We start from the raw sequence: 25,647 nt of genomic DNA, 5'->3' as shown, positions 1-25,647 counted from the left end.
CAGAAAACTGCCTGAAGCAGAGGGGAACCTGAGAGCACAGGTTCAAAGCTGGACAGGTACCAGGTTTAAATCGATCCACTCTCCGTAACATGTGTGTTCTTAGGCTGGGCTCTGCTCCTCTGCCTGTGCAGTGCTGCAGCCAAAACCCAGCCTGACACCCCCTCAGTTATTTATCGTGCCTGCAAACAAGCTCAGTGCAATTTGTAGGATTTTCAGTCAGCACCTGCCTTGCTTTTTAACATCAGTGTTGCTCTAAACACAATTTCCTCAGGAATTTCAGTCTCATTTATTATCATTTTAATAGGAGCGTCCTCTGCTACAGTTGAGGGATGGCAAGGAGGACTGAGTGGCAAGGAGGACTTCACATTATAAAATGATCTTTTGAGCCTTTATTTTACATTTACAGAGGAAATTGCCCCATGAATTTGAAGTATAAACTCAAAAGAGGAGAACTTATGGAGTTCTTTTTTCCTTCCATCCCATGAGATTAGGGATCCCAGGTCACTGTGTTCTGAACTGCTGAAATTAGCAATTTTATTTTTAAAAAGTCTGTTTTTGGGGTGCATCTATTTTAGACCACCCCCTGTGAAACACTTTACAAGAACATGTGCACTCGTGCCATGATTTCAATTTTATTAGAAAAATAGCAATACCAGAAGAAAGTCTCTTGCCTAAAGCATATTCCATATGTTACTGCTCAGTGCTTTATTTTTCAGCCCTGCAAGAGACAAATGCACTTATTCCATTAATAAAGCCAGTGACTTAAAGTGCTGCCCTACCCTGGAAAAAAAAAAAAAAAAGAGAAATGTGAGGTTCTAAGTTCGTTTTCCATCAGTAGCTCCTCCATTGGATTTGCTGAGATTCCAGATGAAAAGGTGGAGTTATTTCTCAGCTGTGAGCCCCAGGGCCGTGTCTGTGGTGTGGAAATCACAAACCAGCAGCAGAGCTCAGCCCCACTCTGCCTCTGCAAGGTGACTCCAGGATTTCAGAAGGAAAATGTTATTTACATAATGACATTCATTATTACCATGAATGTTATTTTTCATGTTATTTACCTCTTTTTGCATGTGTACAGGGGGCAAATCCTCATCACTGGAATACACTCCGAGTGCTCAGCCAGGGCAATGCAAACACAATCCCTCTGCTTTTTTCTTCCCTCGCTGAAGTTTTAATACAAATGCGATTTTGTTCCTTTAAACCCCTCTCTGATGCAGTAATGATTTCATAACCTCCCCGTTCTCAGCCCTCTGCCTTACCATTAGAAAGTAAATCTCCCTTCTCCCCAGTGCTGTGATGGATTTTTTGCCTCTGAACCCCGTTCTCCTTGGCTCAGCTCAGCTCCTGATTTTCACCAGGAGCTCTGGACGAACGTCAGGAGCCACGAGAGGATCCAGCGTGCACTGGGGAGATGGATTCATCCCGGGGCCTGCAGCTGGGTGAACAGCAGAGGTGGAAATTAAAAATGAAAAATAAAAAATGGGCCATTGCTCCTCCGAACGCTGCCCTTGCAGACAGAAGCTGGGAGATGCCAGCGAGGAGGGCTCCGCTAAAAAAGCCCAAATAAGCAAATTTCACATTTTCCAATACATTCCGAAGTACTAAAGGGTTGTTAGGGGCTAATGTGCAAAGTTATCATTTTGAGGAGGGAAGAAGGAGTAAAAGCACGTGGTAGGGGCGATGTTTGCTTTCTGCATCACTTGCAGTAAAATCTTTTTTTTTAAATCGCTGATCTAATGGGATTAGGAGGGCAAAGGTTCTCAGAAATTAGCAAAATTGGATTGAGAGAGTGGGTTGGTAGTGAAAGACTAAATGAGATGATAACTAAAAGCATGCTTCAGTAGCTGGATTTGGGCTGGCTGATGGAGACAGTCCTTCAGTCCAGCCCAGGTACATCTGGTCAGACACCCCTGGGGCAGGTGTCTGAAATTGTCACACCCAGCTGAAGCTCTTACTCCAAAGAAAACACTCAAAGTGTTCACTTCAAGAGATTTTTTCAGATAAGTTCCACTGCTACTTTTCCATAACAGCAATTACACAGTTTGTTATTTTTTATATGCTGAAAGGGCGGCCTTAACATTTCCTAATAAGGTGTAAAATGTCCTTGCAGCCTATGACATAAGATGAAGTCAGGGATGATCCTGTGCACTGGGACACTGCTGTGGGTGGCTCAGGATGACACCATGGTGATGTGGGCTCACTGCAAGGCTGGCACACGTTCTGCATATTAACTCATGGCAGCTCTGCTCCATGCAGTGCAGCTCTGCTCTTGATATTTATTCAGTTTACTGCTTCTTTGTGTTGAAAATCAGCTCTGACTCTCCCTGTCAGTGACAGAAACAACAGGTCTCTGAGACTGGGATGAATTTTCAGCTCCATGTGCAAATAGATAATACCTGGAGCTTGAGTAGTTTGATCCAAACAAAATCAGGGCTCTTCTGGCAATTTATGATGTGAATTTTTCCCTTTCTCCTCCCTTTAAGAAACCCTTCTGGGGTATAAACTCTGTAATAATGCATGAGTGTGACAGCACAGCAGAGCTCCCAGCTTTCCTCTGGAGGCTGCTGTTTCTGCTAGCAACAATGACATGGTCCAAGCTCTGATCTGCTTTGGGTTGCCTTATCACCTCTGTGTGAGCTGAAAATGTGCCCAGGCTGACATGGCTGCGTTTGCATGACGCCCAGCAGTGCCAGCAGCAGAGCAGAGCGTGGCTGCATGTTCCAGTGCCACTGTGTGATGTTTCCTGACACAGCAGCTCCTGCTGAGAGCTCCTCAGCATCCCCAGCTGGTCTGGGCTGGAGCAGGGGATGCAGCCCTGCTGATCCTTGGGGAGAAGGGGCTGGAACTCTGAGGGAGCTCGAGGTGCTAAAGGCCTGACCTGGTTTTAAAGCACAGCAAAGCAGGCTCAGAGCTGGCCCTGAATGATGTCTGTGTGAAACTCCTGTCGCTGGGAGAAGACTTGGTACCCGATGGCCAGTCTTGCCCCCTTAATGTCAGTAACATGAGCTGTGTCAGCCCTAAAGGACACAAGATTGAGAGCATCAGTGTCTTGCTTGAGGGGAACGTGTGTGCAATTCTGTAGAAAGGTCTGTGAGACTCAGTAATTTGTCTCTCCTCCTGGGGTACTCTGAGTGTGAAAGTGTCTGCTGCTCACAGGAAAAATAAATGTGTAATTGCACCATCAGCTGATGAAATCAAAGTGAAATTGCTGGCAGCCTTCTTCCTGCCCTCCCTGCGTTTTTCTAGCATTAACATTCCAGCTTTGTCACCTTTGATCAGGGGAAGATAAATCCTTCCTTTTGTAAGGAGCAGAAACACTTTCCCTGGGTACATAGAATAATGGCCTCTTCTGTATATTATTCATATTCCTCTCTTTGTACTTGTCATTTCTCTATATCCTTGCTTGTTGTATACCCCATAACTCTTGCTCATTTTATCTAAGACCTTTCAAATAAGGAAGTGGATGGCTTAGGAGGCAGGGGGAGCTTTGCTAAGGCATTAAATGGGCCGGCACACTGAACGTGCAGGCCCTGTACCACCACCCTGGTGGCTGCTCAGCTCCCTGCTCCATGGGGACTGGTGCTGAGCATCCCTCACAGCCACAGCCTTGGAGCCAGAGGGAGAGAGAAACCAAGTGTTTCTCACCTGTATCTACAGGTGCTTGGCAGAGCAGCACAGAAATGGAGCTTGTCTTTGGCCCAAACCACAGTGTGCAGCAGCCTGGCCAGCCCTGAGCGCCTCAGAGGGAGTGGCAGGAGGATCTATATTTTATATGTATTAAAAATATTACATATTACAAGTATAATCCTTTATGACCCTCTATATAATCATATCCATTTGTGCTGGTTTTGTTCTCTGTCTGCTGTTTGAGCCATTCTGATGCCCTCCCGACATTCCCAGCCCTGCCTGCCCAGCCTAAACTGCTGTCCCTTGAGCTGGCTTTAGCTGCAGGCAGAAATTGCGGCGGGGTTGGAGGAGCTCAGGGGCAGGGCCGAGGCTGTCCCTGCAGTGCAGGGACAGAGGTACACCTCTTCCCCCTGCAAACAGACGCGTGATTTCGGCTCGGAAAGAAGGGACTATCTTTTTTCTCTTCAACAGGCTTTGGTTTTCAAAGCCAAGGGGTATTCTTCCTGGATCTATTACCTGGATTTATTACCTAGAAGGTAATAAAAGTCATTCAATATTTGGTAAAAACTGTCCTAACTACATCTTCATTTGAACCCTTTAGTCCAACTTAGGTTGCTTGCATGCAATTTTTTTTCCCAAGTATTATGGCAAAGAAAGAATAATGACATCGATGACAGATCATGTTTTGCAGGAAGACATTGATGGCATGTTTAGCACACACCTACGGCATGCCTTTTTTACGAAGGGATTTTTTCAAGAAGTCTCTCTGCATTTAATTTTTCCAATTCTTTAACTCTGGATTCGTTAAAATACTGAAAAACTCATTAAAACCAATGCCTTGCTTTCCAAATATCAGCTACCCCAGTTCTATTTGGGTTGTCCAGAGAATACCAATCAGCATGGATAAACTGTAGGTATCACCTTGTAGGTAGGTTGTACCTTGTAGGTTATACCTTGTAGGTACAGCCCTGTGCTCTCCTGTCCGTGCTCATTCCTGTTGTCCCTGTTTCCCTGGGAATGTTCTCCGTGTGATGCAGGGGTGTGGGGAGAAGCTGCTGCAGCACTTCCCCAGAGCCAGTCCCGAGCTGCTGCTGGAGCAGCCCTGGATCAGGTGCTCCTCTTGGGCCCTGTCATCTGCTGTGTAGCTCCACAAGTTTCTGCTGCATCGAGCTGAAACAAAATGATTTTCATCCCTGCAGTTAGTTGCTGGCTGGAGTTGGATGAATTGAAGTGACTTTTGGGGAGAGTCATCCAGGGAGAAAAAAGAGACTCCCCAGGAGGTGATGGAGGGAATGTGACTGACGCTGATCTGGAATCCTCACAAAGAGGAAGCCATGAGCACAGTGAGGCTTCCAAATGTATTGATCTGGTTTATCTTGAAGGTGTTTTATGTTGGTTTAGCTATATCATGACCTTAATATCTTCATCCAGGAACAAGCTGTTGCCTCTGGCTTTCACCAGCAGCTGCTTTTCTTTCGATACATCCCAGAATCTCCTGCTGATTCCTGTAATATGTCAGAGGAGCTCAGCAGTTTGTTGCCCTCTCAAGACTTCACTCTGTTCACTGTGGCTTCAAGAGTCCTCCATTCTCTTGAAGTACAAGCACAGCCTCAAAAAAATAATTTAAAAGAGTCCTTAAAATGTGCTGTTGAAATAGCCCACGGGAGCTGCTGCTCTTGATTGTGTCCAGCAGTGGTTGTTGAGATAATATTGATGATCTAAATGGGCCTGGCAAATCAAAGATGTAAAACCTGGTCCAGAAAGCTCGTGGTTTCCAACGTGCAGACATCTGCCCCCACTCCTAAGGCAGCCCCATCTCCACGAGAAGCCTTTCAGCCTCTTCCAAAGGGCAAACAGTGCCTTGCTTAAAAAAGTGTCAAATCATGCACTCATTTGGGTTGCAGCTTTTTTCCTTTTCCCCTTTTCTCTCTTGCTTGTGAGTTTCTCTAGGAAAAGCTCTTTCTTTGATGGGCTGTAATTAGTAAAGGTGAAGCCCACCAGCTTTTGAAGAATTTCTTAATGATTAGACAAGTGTTTCTGTCTCTCTACTCAGTCACTTTCAGAGATAAAAAAAAATTACAGAAGAAGCTGCAGGAGGATGAGAGTAGTTTTGTAGAGCAGTTAAGCTCCCCGAGCCACATCCCATCCCTGGTTTTTAGTGTTGCTGGCTCCTGCTGAGCTGCAGGAGCTCCCATCACATGCCCTGCCCCTGATGGTGCCCGGGGCTCTGGCAGTGACCCCTTGGAGACCCATGTGGGATCTGGGCCACGGGCCCTGAGCAATGCAGGAGCATTGCTGCTGATTTTCTGAAGGCTCAGGGGCTTCAGATCTGTGCCTAAATACACAAACTACCAGCAACTGCCTCAGGGCAGGAGGATTTGTGCTTCTGCTGGATAAACTGAAAGCATGAAAGAGCCCAATCTGGAGGCTGTAGTACAGATCAGTGCCAGCATTTACTAGATTAAGACTCAGTTCTGTGATAAAAGCTATCAGTTCCGTCTGCTCTATCCCCTAGACCATCTTTGTAGCGTTGCTACCACACTGCTGCATGCAGAGTGCAGCACAAGGTGTGCTGGTTCTGACACAAAATCACCATGAGCTGCGTTAACGTGCCATAAAGTGACCGTGAGCAAGCTGAGGGTTGCGATGAGCAGAGTAAGAACTGTGCAGGTATGGGAGTGGTGCTCCAAGGGCTGTGGGGGAAACACGAGGCCATAATTCCTGTCTGCAGTTACCTGAGCAGTCTGTGTGCCTCGTTGGTCACTTTGGGCACTCAGCTATGCCAGAAAGTCGCCCCTGGCTGGTGCTGCTCAGTACTTCAGAGGGAGGTGACACCTTAAACTTCAGCTCTCGTGATTTCCAGATCTGTACTGCCTTGGTGTGTGACTCTGAACTCCATATAAAGTGTCAGCAGCTCTCCTCACAGCTCAGGCACACAGAACAATCCTTTTCCAGCCCCAGAACCAAGGACACTGTGACAGCTTCAGCCTAAGAAGTGTAAAACGACAGGGAATTGAGGAGAGCAGTCTGGGAGGATGGGACTGCACAGCCTGGAGCTGGAATTGGACATTTAACCCCAAAACAGAAATGGACCAAAAATAATATATAATAAATATACAATATATAATATATAATATATAATATATAATTAATATATAATAATGGACCAAAACTTATAAGAGTGTGAAAACTCGTGACATGCCATCCAGCTTGGGTGGAGCCACAGCTGGGCTCTTGTGCTGCCCAAGGTGCATCCTTTGAAGGCCTTGTAATAAATCCCTACTTTATTCCTGTACCTCTGTCCAGCCTCGGTTCCAGGCAGCCTCTCCAGGCACAGACTGGGGCACACACAGAGCCAGCTCAGCCCTGCAGGCTGCAGGGAGCTCCCAGGGCTCTGGTGAAAGCCCCCCCTTCAGTCAGTGTAAATCAGACTGACTAGATTACAGAGACAGAGCTGCATCCTGGGGCTGCACCAGTGCTCATCAGTGCTTTCCTTAGCTGCTGGGACAGGAACCCAGCATAGGTGCATTTGAAACAATTGCTTGAGTGGAAGGCTCCTCTCTTTCTCACTGCTTTAGGGACATTTGTCCCTTCCTCTTTCCAGCAGCTGATCTCAGCAAAATTATTTCCCTAAGGGAAGAAGTGTGACATTCCCATTCTCTGGACAGAGGGACACGATTCTGTCTCTCAGGAGAAGCACAGAGAGAAGCAGAGACAACAATCTTTCCCTCTGCCCCTTTGTTCTCCCCATGTGGAATGTGGTGTGGAGATTGTTCACCTGCAGTGGTGGCTGGGCTGGATCCTGGTGAAGGTTGTTTGGGGTCAGTGACCAGTGGGACCCAGCTGTGGCTCGGGCTCTCAGCAGAGTCACGGGTTTGAGTGAGTTAGAGAGGTGAGTAAGCAGTCAGTGTGTACAACAGTACAGCATCTCTTTAAATAGTATATTAATGTAATATAGTATAGTTTAATAATCTATCCTTCAGCCTCCTGATCTGGAGCAGACACCATCATTTCTTCCCACATCCGGGGCTCGCTGCATTTTACTGCAAAGAAGGAAGCACAGCCCTGGTAGCTCCGTGGCTGATGGCAAAACTGTGTTCATAGCAGCTGCTGAAGGGGCAGTGAGGATGGGATTAAAAACACAAAGGGACTGCACGGGAAGATTACTTCAGAAAGTCACTTGGGGTCTAGGTAATAATCCTAATAACCACTGCAAACAGTAAGTATTTTCCTCAGCAGTGCTGTTGCTCTGCCAGCTGAGGGAATGTCACAAATATGCAGCTTAGAGAATTTTTTTTGGTAATAATAGAAACTGGATGTAGTAGGGAAATATAATCTCAAAGCATTTACTTATCTAAAAAGTGTCTCTGGTGCTATAAAATAGATCCATGAGCTTGTATTTAGCATGTGCAGCTGAATCTGTGCTCTGGATTCACCCTGGTAGGGTTTTTATTTGCACAGCACCCATCTCTGTCTCTTCTGCCTCTCTCAGCAGGCATGTGTTGGTGTGAGAAAGATTATTCCAGCTGCCTTTGTGACTGCAAAGCAGGCAGCCTGGTCCCCAGTGTCTCCCCATGTGATGAGGAGAGTGTTCACCCATAAAGGTGATAACACCCATGTCATAAAGGAGTGTTCACCCAGATACTGATCCCACTGCAAAGACTGTCCAGGGATTTTACCTGGATGTGATTATGCTTCAACTTCTTTCATTCCTTGCAGAGTCCCTGAGATGGATCTGTCACTCATACCCATCCATTTGTTTGAGTTTCAAATCAGAAAGGAGCTTTGCTGCTCGTTCACCCTTTAATGAAATGGAGAGCTGCAAACTCAGACTGTCCCCATGTCAGCTGAGGTCAGGCATCCCCGTGCTTGGGATGAGGAGAACAGAGGCTTTAAAGCACTGCTGCAAACCCCCCTCAGGCACTGCAAGACTTTGCTCTTCTCTGTAATTCCCCCGCATTTCTTGTGAACCCAGATATTTTGCTGATTCCATGAGTAAAAGGTAAAGGGCAGTGAAAATAGGGCTAAACGTACTGGCCCTGTCCCCTGTCTCAAATTACGCGTGATAATGCAACCAGCAGAATTACATGTCATCATTTAATCAGCACACCTGCTGGTTAGCATGTGCATTGTCAGTTCTGGGGAGGAGACCTCCCTGTGCCACCCTGGGACTGTGTTTGTCAGGAGGGGATCTCCGTCCTTCCTCGGAGCAATGGGGTTTTCTATCCTGACATGCCCGGCTCAGGTGTTGGAAAAATAAAAACAAGGAATTCATGTTCTTGAAAAGACTTTTCTGCTTTCAGTTTTCCCTCTTCCTCATTTCCTATTAACTGTGAGGATTCATTGCCAATGGTGCTGGGAGCTGAGGCTTAAAAATCCATAAATACCCAACCCTGCTATACTTCATGTAAAACTCTGCTATTTGGCACCAACTGCTACGTCCACAGGAATTCCTGGGGCTGTGGACTGGGGAGAGAAGAAATGAAGGTGTGTGTTGAGCTATTTGGTGCATGATTTTGCTTTCTCCTCCCTTGGCCCATCTTGTCTCCTGCCTTGTTGCTGCTCTGATAATTTGAGCTCAGTGTCAGGGGTTTTGCCACCAAAGTGGCCCCAGAAAAGCAACTGTGCAGGGCAGAGAGGGCAAGGAGAACTCCTGCAGGAGCTGCCCGAAGTTCTGAGCCTGCTGCAGGCGTGAGTGCTGCCCTGAGCAGTGATCTGGGGCCCTGGGCTGCCCTGGGTGTTTCTCTGGAGGCAGGAATTGAGCTCAGTGCAGCAGCAGCTCAGGGACAGCTGCAGGGAACGTCAGGAGCTTGCAGTGCTTATTTTTGCTGGAGGCAGGTTGTGAATTCACATTGGGTTTCCTCGCAGCTTGGATGACCAATCCAGATCCTCTGGGTTGTGTAGTTTCTCTCCTGCTTTTATTTATAGATTTTTTTAGGATTTCCCCACCCCCTTGCACACCTTTCCCAACCCCTTAACCAGTGCTATTAAAATTCAAGGTTGGAGAAAGCAGTTTTGCCATAGGTCTGCTAGGAGGTTCAGTGCCTGGCTGTGCCTTGAGTAGGGGTATCCAAACTTCACAGAAAGCGCCTCTTTGTTTTGCTTTTAAAACTCAGTAATGGAATACCTGACCCCTCAAGAGGGCTGGTAATGTTAACACAGAGTTAACCACAGATATCAGCCCAAAAACCAAAGAACTCTGTCCCTGGAACATCCCCAAATACATTGGATTTATTTTCTGGAGAAAAAAAAATCTAAATTACAGCTGACAGCATCCACCTCGTGCCTTGCAGCTGAGCTCTTCAAAGCTTCCTGAGGGATAAGAAGCACCTATTCCTACTGAAATAGAATTCAGCTGATTTTCCAGGGGTCTCAGGGAATTTCAGTTATGTAAGAAACACTACAGAAGATCAGCCCTTGAGCTATTTTAGATCTCAGGACTCCTCACTGGCAATGGGAGAATTTGTATAATTTTGATGGACATGAAAGTCACCAAAATACACAGTTTTGGGGAGGCTGAATTTAGTCCAATTTGCCAGACCGAGGAGGTTTCAGAAATACTGAAATCTGCTTCAGCTGCTCCCTCTGTTCAAGAAGCTCAAGCATTCTGGTTTGGAGATTCTTAAGGGATTTTATTACTGCATTTTCAAAGTGAAATATTTCCATTTGTTTTGTTTTGACGTGTTATCTTCTCCAAAGTCATTTCAAACAGACCAACATTGTGGTCTATTGGAAGTGAAAGGAAAATTGGAAGGAGTGAAGAGCAAGAGCTGTGTACCTAGTTTAGCTGTTTTGACATTTTAAAGGCTGTTTTCTCTTTTTCTACAAAAGTGGTTTCCTGAAGGCCTTTTCTGGATACACTGTGAGAGAGAAATGCCTGAAGGAGAGAGGATGCTCTGAGCAGCAAGGTCTTTGCTTTTACTGATGCTTCTTGCATGGATGGCCCTTTGCAGTAGCTCCTGAGTTGGGAACCAAATCTGAAATGCTGCTATTAATTTATTAAATTAATAAATTAATTAATGCTATTATTTATTAATTTATTAAATGCTGCAGTAATTTATTACCTAATCAATTTAATACCTAAATTCTGTGGTTGAGAGAGGGCTCTCTTTTCCTGCTTACGTGGGCTTGTGGCTTGTAAATGAAAATTTCAGTAGGAAAGAGGTGGCCACAGAGAGCTGTGGTGCCCATCTGCTTGCTGGAGTGGGATGGGGCAGCCAGGGATCCTGTGTGGAGCCCAGCAGGAACCTGGAGCTGATACCTGATCCCCAAATTCCCTAAGCTGAGCCAAGCTACTCAATCACACCCTGCCCGTGTGTTCTGCAAATTAAAGGATCATATTTGAAAGGCTGACCCAGCTAACCAGGTCATCTTCTGTTCCACTTCTGGCTTCTCAGCTTTTCATGAGTAATGTTTTGCAGGCAGATGTTTGTCCTGTTCCTTCAGAGCTGCAGTGAGATGTAGCAGCTCATTTCATACAGAAAGATGAAAGGGAAAATATTTACTTAATAAAACAAATCTTGCTGAAGTGCTGTGGCCGGTCTCTTGCCTGGGTTTTATGGGTTCCTGCAGCTGGCTTTAATCTCCTGGTTTACTCTGGGAACAAAGGAGGAGAGGAGTGAACATAAATCATGGCAGGAAGAAGTTGAAATTTTTCTGGCAGAACTCATGAAGTTTTGAGGCTTAATTGTAACGTGCAGTCCAGCAACAAGCCACCAGGAGAGCTGCTCTGGGTTTCAGGAGCCACTAAAGGAATTCCTTACAACCTGACCTTTACAGCCGGAAAAGTCAAGGGCATCTAAGGGAGAGCATCGGGAAACACCGAGGCTCCGGAGGAGACTGACCAAAAGGGGTCAGCATTTGTTCAGTTGAAGCTCCAGGCTGGCAGATGCCAGGAGCCGGGATTCCCTGCGGAGCAGGAGCAGGAGCAGGAGCATCCTCCGGGGAGCAATGCAGTGACCGCGGACAGCCCGGACAGGAGCCCCCCGAGCTGCTGCTGCTGCTGCTGCTGCCCCTGGGTTTCACTCTGGGGTCTCTGGAGGCTCTCGGTTCAGTCGAGGAGACATCAGAGAGAATTCTCTCAGGCTTTGGCTTGGGAAAGTTAGGAGAAAGAATCAGAACAATTATTGTCTCTGTCCATGTGTTGTGCCCATGTGGAGTGTGTTCTGGAGGCTGTGTCCCCAAGGCGATTGCTTGACTGGATTCTGGTGACGGTGTTTGGAGTCAGTGACCACTCAGATCCACAGCTGTGCCAGGACTCTCAGGGGAGAGGCACGGGTTTTCGAGCTGGTAGTTGGTGAGAGCTCTTGCTACTCTAATCTAGTGTAATAGAAGTATAATATAATATGCTATAAGATGACATAATAATAAAGCAATTGATCAGCCTTCTGAACCATGAAGTCAATGCTAATTATTACCTGGCTGGGGGCCTGTGGCAACAGGGATCCTTGCTTGGACAGCAGATGTGAGCTGGAGAGACTCAGAGCAGTGCCCTGCCCTGCAGGCAGGCTGCTCCAGATCCAGGGGCACAGGGGAGCAGCGTGGCACTTCAGGGGATGGCAATAACCCACGGGAAGCAACCAGCCTGGCAGGAAACACGAGGCTGAGAGTCTGGACAGCTATCCACTCACCGTGAGGCTCAGTGCTTGTAGGAATTTAGTGCTGGTTTAGCTGTTTATTCTTCAGAGAGCCCTGCTGTGTAAGCTTTGGTTGGAGTGCAGTGTGAGCCCAGGTGAGAGGTACCTGGTACCTGCTGCTGTGTGAGCCAGGTGAGAGGTACCTGGGACCTGCTGCAGTGTGAGCAGTGTGAGCCCAGGTGAGAGGTACCTGGTACCTGCTGCAGTGTGAGCCAGGTGAGAGGTACCTGGTACCTGCTGCAGTGTGAGCAGTGTGAGCCAGGTGAGAGGTACCTGGCACCTGCTGCAGTGTGAGCCAGGTGAGAGGTACCTGGTACCTGCTGCAGTGTGATCCAGGTGAGAGGTACCTGGTACCTGCTTCAGTGTGAGCAGTGTGAGCCCAGGTGAGAGGTACCTGGTACCTGCTTCAGTGTGAGCCAGGTGAGAGGTACCTGGTACCTGCTTCAGTGTGAGCCAGGTGAGAGGTACCTGCTGCTGCCCAGGGCATGGCCCTGTTGCCCCCTCCAGCCCCCACTTCTGCCCTTCCAGGCACTGGCACTGCTGCTTCCCTGGTCCTGCACCGAGCCACAGCTCAGCCGTGCTCTGGGTGCTGCCAGCTCAGCGTGCCAGGCTCAGGGCAGCCAGGGAGCTGCTGGCCTGCTCGGAGCCCCAGAGCCTTCCTCTGCAGCTCCTTGTCCCTAACACGGCTCAGAGCAGCCCCTCCTGGGTCCACGTGAATCCCTCTGGAATGAGAGGAGTGATGCTCTCTAGCACAATCAGCAGAATCCTGCACAGCCAAGAGCTGTTGGAAGCACTCAGCGGTCTGCCCTCTCTACAGCACTGCTGCAGGTAGCACAAGCCTTCCATGGCATAGCAGTTCTGCAAGATTAAAATTTAAATTTAAATAGGAAGCTATAATTTGAGCTGCTTAAATCATAAGTCACATCTCCAGCTCTGGCTGGTGCTGATTCAATTGCCTTTTGGTTGCTGTCTTTATTAGCTGTACAGTATTATATCTAAATACTGCTGACATTTCTTGTAATTTGAGGATTGTGAAATGGAAGAATTAGATTTTCATCTGCAATTGATCAGAATGCATTAATTAGAAGCATCATTTCTAGATTTGACATGTTAGGAAGGTGAGGTGCTAAATGGAAATCTTTGTATCTAACTGAAAGTTGAAAGTGAAATATTTGCTTGGAAATTGCACATTTGCTGTGTGATTGTGTGAGTAAATAAATGCTTTTGCTTGGTCTCGACACAAATTAAGTAACGATTCCCAGGTAAGCTGCTGGAGACTCTCTGTAATATCTTTGAGATGCTGCTTGCTCTGCTTGCCAGCAGGATCTTTTAATTCTCCATTTGAGAGATTTAAAGAGAGGCAGTTATTTTGAGACAAAGCTGAGGCAGAGATTTCCCCTGCTATGAGTTAATAACCTCAGAAGTTCAAGCAAGAAAATCTCCCAGTGCTCTGGGTGCCATGTGTTCGCTTCCAGCTCACGGACCATCACCCTCAAATAAACGAGCTGCTGCCCTTAGTTTTGTGCATTTTTAGTTTTAGATTCAGTGACAGCCAGGGAGGTTGTTTAGAATGACGTTGGAGGGGAAGATCTTGGTTCCACTTCGGGTGGAAGTCCAAGCTGACGAGTTTTGGCTGGTGGATGTTTGCAGGCCATGGAAAGCCTCTGTGTGAGGCTTTTCCTGTGCAGAAAAGCCTCTGTGTGAGGACAGCCATCTACTTGTGGATAAGCAGGAAGGGCAAAGAACTTCCCAGCTGCAGTGGGGAACCCCACACCGAGTAAACCTGGAGTACCTCAGCTGTTTGTCCTCTCCATTTATTGCCACCCTACCCGCCAACCTTAAGTAAACACGGTAAATTTATAAACACTGTGAGGTTAGGTGGGTAAATACAGGAGACTGTCAAGTCATTTGGCCTCCAGGTCCTCGGTCTTGGGGTTTATTGAGGTAGTATAACTTAGAGATTTTTATGTACAAAGTTGGCACTATTGATTTTAAAAAATGCATATTTAATCACAAGCATCCAACAAGGTCAACAAATCTTTGGTAAGTAATTAAATAGACTTTTCCTTGCTAGCACTCAAACAGCAAGTAAATAAAAGTTGGAGTGAAAACATTCGTAGCATGCGTACAGATTGCATTTGGAAATGTGTGGGGCTCAGTTCTGTCTGACTTAATTCTGATGCATCCATTGACCTTGTTATGTAAAACTCAATGCCCTTTTTAGAGGGAGAGTTGCAAATTGTGCTGCTGCATATTTATTTCAGAAGTTCAATCTTCTGGGTGTTCATACCCTCATTCCAGTCCTAAGTGCAATCACAACATTGATTTTTCTCACTAAACATAACCTACTTTACCCTGGGATGGAATTTTTTTTTTTAATGGGCTTTATATAATGGCATATGTGAAAACCACTCAACTTAATGCCCCATCCTGTAGTTAATTAACAAAATGGCATTGTAGCCGTGGTCTGGTCCTCTGGCAGTGTATCTGACCACTGACCCTGCCCATCCACAATGCCCATCCTAATTAACAGGAGCCCAGGTATCGACTGTGTCGAGCTCCATGGTGGGAAGAGCAATTTGCAGCTGCTGACAGAGTGGTAATCCTGTTGAAAATCCAAGCACGGGGGCCTCGTTTTGAGTGGGGTTTTGTCATTTCAGAGCCTGTCTCAAGGAGCAGCTGAACAAAGTATAAAGGATGAGGTTTTACTTCTCTCCAGTTGCTAAATTGCAGTGTCCTAAAATACATCCAAAGATCTCCTAAAATACAGATTGCCATAGAAATACTGATGGATTTACACAGCTTCAAGATTGGCAGGAGTGTTTTATAAATACTGAAGCATTTATTTATTGTTCATTTATTTGAACTGTAATACACTGGAAAACCTAATGGGACTTAAAGCTTTAATGAACCTTCAGGAATGAATTTGATTCGTCCTTTGCCTTTCTGTTTTTGCTTCTGAGTAATTCAGCTGAAGGCACGAGAGATTCATCAGGCTACTTTTACAAGAGCGAGACAGCATTCTCTAAAGCTCTGTGGTGTTTCATGTTACAAATGAGAGAATTAATCTTTTATGCTTTTATACTGGGAAGGAAGAAACCACCAACTTTTCTTTTGCAATACCTTAAGTTAATTGTGTTTTGTTGAAAAACTGCAGGAAGACAGGTACTCTCAGTCATTCCTAATGACAGCTTTTGAGTGTTTTATTGGCTGAAGATGCAAAAAGACCATTTTTTAAAAGAAACTTAGGTGCCAAGTCCTCATAAATGTCAGGAAGATACCAGCATCTTGCTAGATGATGATTTCTGCTCAGTAACTAACATTTTCTGTTGCATAAATATTTTAGGAAACTGTGATTTTAAGTTTAGCCTCTGTGCTGTGGTGACCTGTGATGCTACCTGGAGTCAGGCAGCCCTTTCCCTTCTTCCTCTGAGGATGAGGCCAGACTGCTCACAGGGCTGGGAGCTCCTCAGTGGCCTCCTCCTCCCCACATTCTCACCATCCTTTTGTCCGTCACTGTCTTCAGAAGAGAAGGTCTGTGTAATTCTGCATCTTTCCTATTCCTGGTGCCAAATGTGATAGGGCTGAGCATCAGCAGTTCAGCATTCTGCACCCAAACACACATTTGCTGAGAATTCTTTGTACAAATGTTCTTTAATTAGCAAGTGTTCTGTAATTAACCTTCCATGCAGTTGTTGCTGGTGTTATTAGCAGCACTAGATAAATACAGGTAACTTTTCCACAGGGCATAGCCACTGAGAGTGGCAGAAATCTGCATCCTATAAGAACATCTCTGGGTTACAAAGTCATGGGTCAGCCAACACCTGCATTCTTTCCAGGCTGGAGATTTCAAACAGAAATTTCCTTGGGAAGCTGTTGGAAAGAGGAAATTGTCAGGCAGAGGAGCAGCAACCTGTCCACTGATACCTAGAAGAATATAATCTGGATTAAAAATGGATTATTAAAAAGCCTCCAGTGGAGTATTCCTCTGTGCAATGATGAGGCACAATTTTGTCTTGATACAGACAAACATGCCAGAGTCCTCTGTGTTGGGACAAGCTTCTCTTTGGGAAAAAAATACTGCCTGAATAGAGAAAACCTTGGGTGCAGGTTTTCCTACCAGTTCAGTTTGACTCCTAACTCCAGCAGAACATAGAAAGGCCCTGTCCAGACAATGTGATGTTGCCAGAGGTCTGCATTCATTATATCACTTTCCTGTTTACTGCTGGATTAGGAGCACATCTGATACTTACCTTAAAACTGACCTGCTGAGATTCCCATGCCTGAGCTGCATTCAAAGATCCCTGAATGAGGCTTGTAAACCTTTCCCAATTGCTGTTTCCAACAGGGCAAAGGTGAAGAAGGGTGTGAACATTCTCGGTGCGAGGACAAGTGACCCCCGGCAGTGGGACGTGAAGCAGGAGGTGGGCAATGGTGGCAAGCACTCGACCACCACAGTTATTTGTCAGAGGATAGCCCCAAGTTCAAGGAACAGGTATGAAACCTCATCTTCTCGGCACATTGAACTCATTTATGTCCATGATACCATTCAGGGCTTGAAAGATTTAAGGCTCATCTCAGCACTGCTCACAGCTATTAAACCTGTAGCCTGGAAATCTGGAGACACTCAGGTTAACTGCAATACCATCTGCTGATCTACAACAGAGGGTAATAAAATTCATCAGGGCAAAGGAAAAAATTAATAGAATACACCTACATTGGGTTGGGGGGTGGTGTCACTTTGGCAGCAATGTGAATATTCTTAATTCAAAGGGTTTTAGTGGCCCTTTAATTTTTCTGGCTTGGTAGTTTTGACCTTGTTTCTCTGAACGTAGCACAGCCTCTGGGGCTGGTTCATCGAGCAGGCAGTGAATTCTTGCACAGTGAGCCGCTGTACAGGGTAATTCAAACCTCCCAGTGGGTAATACAGAATAATCCTCGTTGGCAAACACTTGATTCTTCCAGAACTGGAGGTTCCTTTGGCCTGCTGGGTGACTGTCTGAGGCCAAGCCCTGTGGGGAGCACTGGGATGGGCTGGGCTGCCACTGCCTGCCTCCCTGTTTGCTGTGTTTGTAGGGACTTGGTCTGGCTGTTCCACAGCACAAAAGCAGGGCTTTCTCCATCAGCAGGGTTGTCGTCCATGGCACACGGTAAAGTTGTGTGTTTTCAGTGGAAATCCTTTTGCTCTTCCCAGGTTTCATAATGAATTCTCACAGCACTGCTGTGCGTTAGCCCATGCAGAGAATTTCCCACTGCACAGATCCAAACAACGCTTGGATCACAGCCCCAGCTCTGTGATCATTGGCAGCCACAAACCTGGGCTCGTGGAGGAGCATCCTGGAATCCTTGGTGGGTGCTGGGCTGGTTTTGCGTTGTACCACACCTGAGCAGATTGAAACTTCTGTGTTCTGTGCCCAAATATTGGACATGTGTGAAGTGCAGGAACTCCTCTTGCCATGAGCAGCTCCTGATGAGCTGATTGTCTGAGCCGATGTATTTCCACTTGGTGGATGATCTCTCCCTGTCTTTATCTTGACCCTGAGCCTTTCATTCTATTTTTTTCTCCCTGTCCAGCTGAGGAGGGGAGAGATGGAGCTGCTTTAGTGGGCACCCAGCATCCAACCAGGGTCAACCTACCTCAGGACTGGTAAAGGGAAAGGAAAATGCATCCTTTGAGGCTGCCAGGAGTAAAAACTAAACCAGTTTCCAAGGGAGGATATAGCTGTAGAACAGCATGTAGCTCTGAGCAGATTTGCAACTGCAGAACTATAATAGTCAGGTTATCAAACCCCAAATTAAATCTCCTCAATCCAATTTGCATGAAGTCTAATTAACCCATAAAAATATTTTTGGCACTAATTATGCAAATAAAACTCAATGTTTTAATTAATGCCTCTCTCACTTGTGCATGTAAATAGTTGCTGTCTTCTGAAAGCGTGATGAGCCTTGGTTTGAGTGAAATGTTTGTGAACAGGGAAGAGCTGGGTAGGGAAACCTGAGGGGAAGCACACGGTGCAGTGGGCATTACTGAGTCCCCGAGTGTCACTGGGAGCCCTCTGCACAGAGCACAGATACTCCATCAGGCTAATTTAATTTGGTGGAGAGCTGTGGGTCCCTAATGGGAATTTTCTGTGCTGCCACCAGCTCTTCCAGGCTGGTTCAGCAGGGTAGGTCATGGAGGGGATGTGCAGTTCTGTACCGAGGTCAGTGTGGGTGTGAGGAGCAGTTCTGGAGCTCCAGCACCAGCACTGCCTCATCCTCCCTGCAGCAAACTCAGCCAGCTCACAAATATGTTGGTTAATTGAGGTACTAGAAGGAGTTTTCTGCTGTGTTTGCTTAGAAATCTCCCTGCTGCACCATGGAGAACCATTACACTCTTTCCCCTTCGTACCCCAAGAGACAAGTTCCCAGACTCAATAAAAATACTGATTTTTATTTCTAGCTTTTCCTTTCTTGCACATTTCTCTGTCATTAGTGTGTGGATATAATTACAATGTAAGCACTTTGAAAGAAGCAGTTTGAGTCTCAATGCAACAGCAGCTAATACACCTTTCACATTATATAAATAATAGAACACAAGAGATATTTTAGATACATCACATCAGTAATTGTTTACCATTACCTTTTGAGAATTTAAGTGGGTCATGCTTCTTTACTTTTTAAAAAAATACTTCGTGGTGCTCAAGCCAGGAGCCAGAGCTTAGCTTAGAATTATTCAAAAAGGCTTTGCAACTATGGCAAGGAACTGCAAACAGCTTGAAATCAGCAATGTTTGTGTGCCTCATAATGCAGTTTCTGCTGAGACTCAAGTAGCTATTGATGAGGATAACAACAGTGTTGATTAGTGAAAACAAGGCTCAGACAACTGCTTGGTTGCTTGTTTTCCTTTGTTGCTTCTGCTTCTGGAGGTTTGATGTGTGTGCTTGGGGTAGACAAAGGAAGGATATTTTTGGTTACTACTGGAACCAGCTCCATCTCTCAGAATTGCCTGGTTTGGCTCCAGCCTAAGGCTGGCTGGTGGATTTGTGAGGTGCCACACTCGCCTGAGAACAGCCCCAGTGGAAGGGCTCCTGCTTCTTGGGCACCTTATTCTGGCAGCACACGGGCCAGGAGAGCTGTTCCAAGGCAGAGCAAGGGGTATCTGTGGGGTTTGTTTGTTTTTTGCTGTAGCAAACTTCAGTGTAGCAGACCTGTGCTTGCTGCCGGCTGTGGGGATGAGGAGGCAGGGGAGGGGTGGGAGCGAGGAGGGCACGGCAGTTTCTTAGGCTGGCTTCTGTGCCAAAGCCAGAGCACCAGAGCATGCTGTGTCTGAGTCTGATCTAGGCCTGGCTCCTCTTGCTGCTGCACACCTGGGCTGTCCTGGAACAAGCTGCTCTCGGGTTGGTGTTTGTGCCCCCGGATGTGGCGCTTGGTTTGTGGGGACCGGAGGCACCCAGCGCTGTGGAGAAACCGGGCGTGGGAGAGCAGAGACGTTCAGAAAAGCTGACATCATGGAAAACTGCTGTGATGGAGCACTTTATCCTCTTGGCCTTGAACCTTTGGAGAGGCCCGGGGGCTTGGGCTCTGCAGCCATCTGTGTGATAAAGAGGCAGGCTGGGGAAGAGTGCTTCCAGATGTTGTGGCCGTGCTTCGGGCCGTGCCACAGTCACTTGCTCCCTCTCGTGTGCCACAGGTGCACACGTCCTGTTGGGCTGGGGTTGTTGTGGCTGGCTTTGAGCCCTCTCTGGCTACCTCTGCATGCCCAGGGAAACGGCATTGATGTTACCAGGCTGTGTTTGGTGTCATTAGCACGTGGAGGAAAGCAGCAAAGCCGCTGCAGTTCTGTGCAGATCCCTGCTCTGCCTGCTAGCACCATATGCTGCCAAGGGGTGTCAGTGAAATAAATTCCCCTGTGATTGAAAAACAAAAGTAAAGTGTGTATGTACAACATGAGTCAGGCTTGAAGAAGTGTGAGCCATGTGGAGTGTGTCTGCCTGTAGCAGAGCACAGCCAGTCTGTGCCCAGGATGTGAACAGACAAGAGTACTCACACGTTATGAGCAGGGAAGATGTTATTAATTATTTCAGAATCTGGGTCATCCTGCCCTGGCAGTTTTGGGTCAGAGTGGTTTGCAGAGCTCAGCAGAGTGGCAGTGGTGCCTGCTGACCTCCAAACCTTGCAGCCAGAGCAGAGCACGGTTCTCCCGAGGATTCAGATGTTTAGTGCTTGTGGGTCAGGATTCTCTCGTGCCAGTTGTTTATCCTTTTGACTGATAATTGGGCAGGAGCAGAGCTGAGATGGCACATGCCACTGCTGTAGGTGCTTGGGAAATTGTGCATGTCTGCAGGGACTGAGCTGTACAAATTGTACAGGTACTCTGGGAGGAAGGCACCAGCAATGGCTGTCTTACACCATTAAACCTTGAAACAGAAGCAATTTCCATTCATTTACAAGAAATTCACATATGAGCAGGCATTATATATAGATATATGAACAAAAGGAGAGCTCAGGAGAATCTCCATTCTTCACTGGATTGGATCATGACAAAGGATGAGGAAGAGGCTGAGGTGCTAAATGCCCTCAGCTGAGCAGATTGAAGCCTCCATAATTCAAGGGAAAATTGGAAGAAGAGCCTGGAAGTGTTGGCTGGCAGCTGACTGAAGATGAGCCAGTTGTGTGCTCAGGGAGGGCAAGAGGAGATGCCTCAAATTGCACCACGGGAGGTTTAGATTGGATATGAGGAAAAATTCACCACTGAAGGGGTTGTCAAGCACTGGAGCAGGCTGCCCAGGGAAGGTGTCCCTGGAGTATTTGAAAAACAAGTGGATGTGGTGCTTGGGGATGTGCTTTGGCAATGGACTTGGCAGTGCTGGGAGGATGGTTGGACTCAATGGCCTTAATTAAAGTCTTCCAAGCTCAACAAGTCCATGATTCTGGCGCTTTGTTTGAAGCATTGTGCACATTCCAGTGCAGCCTTTTAGGCTGCTGGCAAGTGACTGGAGCAGCCCTGGGAGCTTCCAGCGTGAGTCATTCTTGTGCTGAGCATCTGTGTGCTCCCAGTGCCACTGGGAGCGTGTGTGTGTGTCCAGAGCTGCATCAGGAGCTGCAGCTGAGCCTTCACCTGCTGCTTTAGCCATCCTTCCCCGCCCTGCTTTCTCATCTCCTCTCCTCTCCCAGAGAACCTGCTGTCCTTGCACTGGGAGGTTCCTCCTCGTTGGGATGCCTGCTCCAGGTCACAGCAGGGCACAGATGTCTCCAGTGCGCAGGGGAGGTGCCAGGACACGCTGGACATCTGCACACACCCACGAGGATCAGCCAGCTGTGCCCTGCAACAGCATCTTCTCTGGGGCACACAAGGCTGGGGTTAGAAGGTGCCTTCCCAAAGGAGCCTTTCATATGGCTCCTCTTCTGCTGCTTTGGATGTCAGCAGTGTTCATCAAAGCCCCGAGCCAGGAGGAGGGTGAAGGATGGAGGATGGGGGGTGAAGGATGGAGGATGGAGGGTGAAGGAAGGATGGAGGGTGAAGGATGGAGGATGGAGGGTGAAGGAAGGATGGAGGGTGAAGGATGGAGGATGGAGGGTGAAGGATGGAGGATGGAGGATGGAGGGTGAAGGATGGAGGGTGAAGGATGGAGGGTGAAGGATGGAGGATGGAGGGTGAAGGATGGAGGGTGAAGGATGGAGGATGGAGGATGGAGGATGGAGAGTGAAGGATGGAGGGTGAAGGATGGAGGATGTCTGTGGTGTCTCCCAGGAATAGCTGCTGCAGTAAGGAGGAGCTGCTCTGCTGTCTCTGGCTGCTGCAGTGTCTCAGAGTGTCTGCACAGCTCCCTTGGGAGGCAGTATTTGTTTCCTAGACCTCGCTGTGCCCCGGGGTGCTTGTGGGAGCAGGGCAGCTTGTGGAACCTCGTGCATCCTGAGCGTTACCGGGCTGCCCTCACTCCAAAGTGAATTCCTCGGGAGCCTTCGTGGACAAGGACCCTTACAGAGCCTGAAGGACCCTTTCTTCTCACTCCTCTCAGAGATGCAAGTCCAGAAAGCCACAATTTGAGATAACTGGAGCAATGGTCATGGCAGCAGCACAGGTCTGTGTGGGTTTCCTGCAGCAGCAGAGCCCAGCAGCACGGGGAGAGCACACCCTGCACCCAGCACAAGCTGTGCTGCACTGCTCAGCCCAGCAATCCCTGCTGCGTCCAGAGGGATTCTGTTCTCTGAGCAGAGCACAGACTGCCTCTGCACCAGTGCTGGGCAGGATGGGAACTGCCAAGTGCTTTATCCTGATCAGGTATCTCGCCACACTCTCTCTTCTGTTGGAAGTTCAGAGCAGGGGGTTGTAATCTCTGGAGGTTTTTGAAGGCCAGATGTTGGGTGCAGGTGAAAGGAATTCCTGTTGGATTTCAACAGAACCACTGTTAGACTTAGTCCTGACCATTCAGAAAATACTACAATAATCTTCATACAGAACTTAAAATAGTATTAGCCAAGGAGTAAGGCATGCCCATGAGATTTTTATCTAAGAGAAGAAATTAATTAGTAGAGATGAGATAAGAAAATGCATTAGAGATCCATCCATGATCTCTACAGAACATTCAATTGCAATAATTGTTCTTTTTTTTTTTTTTTAATCTACTTTGGAGTTCTTGGGTCTGTTGGGAAGCAGCAGGGCTGAAGCTCCAAGAGAAAGGGCATTCTTCACATATTTCTTGCCCAAATGAAAGCATCCAATCTGTTTGCACAGCAAATTTGTATCGTTTGGAAAAGCTTTTTACATGCTTATCAAAACCAAATGCTGGAGGCTCATTCAATGCCTACAGTGACCCAGCCTTGCTGAGAGAGCTGCAGCCAGTGCCTGCCCTGCTTTCCAGGCAGGTTGGATGTATTGTTTTAGTTCATTATAATGTAAATAGAGCAGAGCCCACAAAACAGAATGGATGTGCAATCATGGAATAATGGGACAACAGCTTTCCATCCATCCTGACTGATGCACAGGTTCAATAATAACTGTAACTCCTGATGTCCAGGGCAGAGGATTTTCTGACTCTCTGACAAGGTAATCATTTCTCAAGAGCGACCTGCAGACACGCAGTCTGCTTTTCAGCCTTCACTTGGCCTTGGGAAGGTGTTCTGAGGCACTCCTGGAATAGGCAGGAGGAAGAGCTGCCAGTCCCACTGGCTTCTTCTGCCCCACACTGCTGCCTTCTGGCCCCTTGCACACAGCAGCCCCCATTTTAAGAACCTGCAACTCACAGTGAAGTTACCCATGAGAATCTTCTCCTGATGCAGCCCATCTGTGGTCTGACGCTTCTGCTCTTTTCCTCTTTGCACTTCAAATCTGCTTTGGGGCAAGGTCAGCCCTTATTTCTGTGTGACACTGTTTGGATGGCTTAGCAGCTATTGTGACAGAGCCTTCCTTGGCATTTGGAGGCAGTGGAAGATAAGAGACAAAAGATGCAGGACTGGGGAGGAGGAATTTGTGCGTATTTTTTTTCTCCCCCTGCCTTTGAAGCAGAAACATCTGCTGAGAGCCACAAACAGCTGAGTTCAGCAATACCACATCACGCTGCCAAGCAACTCTGCTTTCCTCTGGAACTTTCACAGCGCAGGAAATAAATCAGTCAGGCAGTAAAGAATGGAGAAAATTTAGGAAAAAGTGCCAAAAGCCAAACCTTTCAAGAATAAAGTGAATAAGAACTTTGTAAGTGTTTGGCAAAGCAAATTGAAATAGGTTTCTTACATTTGTAAGCTCTCTGTGCCATTGCTGCTTGAGGAATTTTGTAATAACAAAACTCCTCTGAGCTAAAGACACTTAAAACTGGTGAGGAGAGACCTCTGGGAAGCTGGCTACAATATCATAAAAGACAATTAGATTATTTTCAATATTTTTCCATCTCATGTCTCTGTCAGATCAGTCACAGCTGACCAGCTAACAGTGGTGAAGTACCAGTGTTTATCTGAAACCTTTCCATTCCTTACACAAAGTATAATATATTAGACAGCTGAACCATTTGTTTCTGCACTGGCTTACTGAGATTTACTCTTCCAATCAAAGTTACTTTGGTTTGATGTGTTACTGCCTATTCAGAGTACTGATAAAAATCTCTATTTCTTTTGTTTTATATTAACAGGGACTGCTCTATGGAACAGGTGGAAAATTATTATATAAATGCTGAGTCTTTGTTGTAAGTTGTCCAAGTGAAGCAAGGATGGTTAGAAAACCAGTTGGTAGGTGCTGACTGGGAGGATTTGGGGATGTGCTGCTGGTGCTGTGGGCTCCTGCTCCCCACTGGCAGCAGAGCTGTCCCTGCAGCCCCCATTCCTGCCTGCCCAGATCATGAGGTTCCATTCCCAGCTGCCCCTGGCGTGTAATCCAGTAAGTTCCTTGTGAAGCTGCAGTGAGGGATGGCTGAACAGGCACAGTTTGAAGGGCTGATGTGCCAGGTGATGTTGGTGCATCAGTCCAGGTGTGTTTTTCTCTGATCCTCTCCCATCTCAGGCATAGGAAACCCTGCTCTTCTCCAGTTGCCTTTGTAGAAGGATGCTGGGAATTGCTGGGTTTTGTCCTACAGCTCTCCAGGACTTTTTAAAGCATCCCCTGCACTCCTGACTGCTGTCCCTCTGCAGCAGGGTCCCAGCATACGCCACACACAATAAAAATCCCATCCCCTGCCTGGTTAATTCTCTGTCTCTGCCTGCAGATACCTGAATGGATCCTTTGCAGGCTGCCACAGAGGTGACAGGAGTTTGCCCCATAACCAGGAACAGGCCCCACTGGAGGTGCCTCAGGCTGCAGGGAGCAGCAGCATCATTGCTCTGCAAACACTCCCAGCCTGTGAGCTCTGTGAGCAGACACAACAGTTTGTGTAATTCAAGCTGGACAGAGCACAACTCAGCAAAACCCATGGTTTCTCACCTTCTCTGAGGATGGATTCCACTCAGCTCCCCCTGCATGTTTTACACACTAGAGCAGGGATAATACATGGCCTTTTACAAGCTTAGGAAGTAAAAACCTTTGCCTGTTACAGAAAAAGCAACTCCTGTACCTTAAAGAACTGTCTTGTATCAGAGATCATTGCACTGCAAGAGGAGTTACTCTGTTGGCTTCTATAAGTCATCATTTACAAATCACAATTTATCTACAGCTCAGGCTGCAGGGAGACCCCTGGTATGTCACTTCTGGGAATGACAGAAGATCTTGGGTTCTTTCACTGTCACTTCATGGTGAGTATCAGCAAACAGTGGCATTTTAAAAGGCAGCCTTTTCCTTTCAGAGCTGTGCAGCCACAGTCCCTGAAGTGTAAATCACTGTTGGATCTGTCTTGCACTGTGTCAAGGGCTTGCACAAATCACCTGCTCTGAGTTGAGCTTTGTTCATGAGTTGGTGGCTTGGAGGGGACATAGGAGCTGTTTG

At 47.1% G+C, this 25,647-nt stretch overlaps 1 protein-coding gene across 3 annotated transcripts in view; it reads left to right on the top strand.

Annotated features, from left to right (window-relative positions):
- The window catches only part of LOC137484491 (transmembrane protein 132C-like), a 184,551-nt gene that overhangs the window by 89,958 nt on the left and 68,946 nt on the right, over window positions 1-25,647 (top strand). For all 3 annotated transcript variants that reach the window (XM_068208338.1, XM_068208340.1, XM_068208341.1), the window contains exon 3: window positions 16,609-16,755. In XM_068208338.1, coding sequence (XP_068064439.1) covers window positions 16,609-16,755 — 147 coding nt within the window. The remainder of the gene's footprint in view (window positions 1-16,608; window positions 16,756-25,647) is intronic.

This window comes from Anomalospiza imberbis, chromosome 18 (assembly GCF_031753505.1).
Source record: "Anomalospiza imberbis isolate Cuckoo-Finch-1a 21T00152 chromosome 18, ASM3175350v1, whole genome shotgun sequence".
Lineage (NCBI taxonomy): Eukaryota > Metazoa > Chordata > Aves > Passeriformes > Viduidae > Anomalospiza > Anomalospiza imberbis.
The sequence above is the reverse complement of the archived record's forward strand: the minus strand, read 5'-3'. Positions and strand labels throughout refer to the sequence as shown.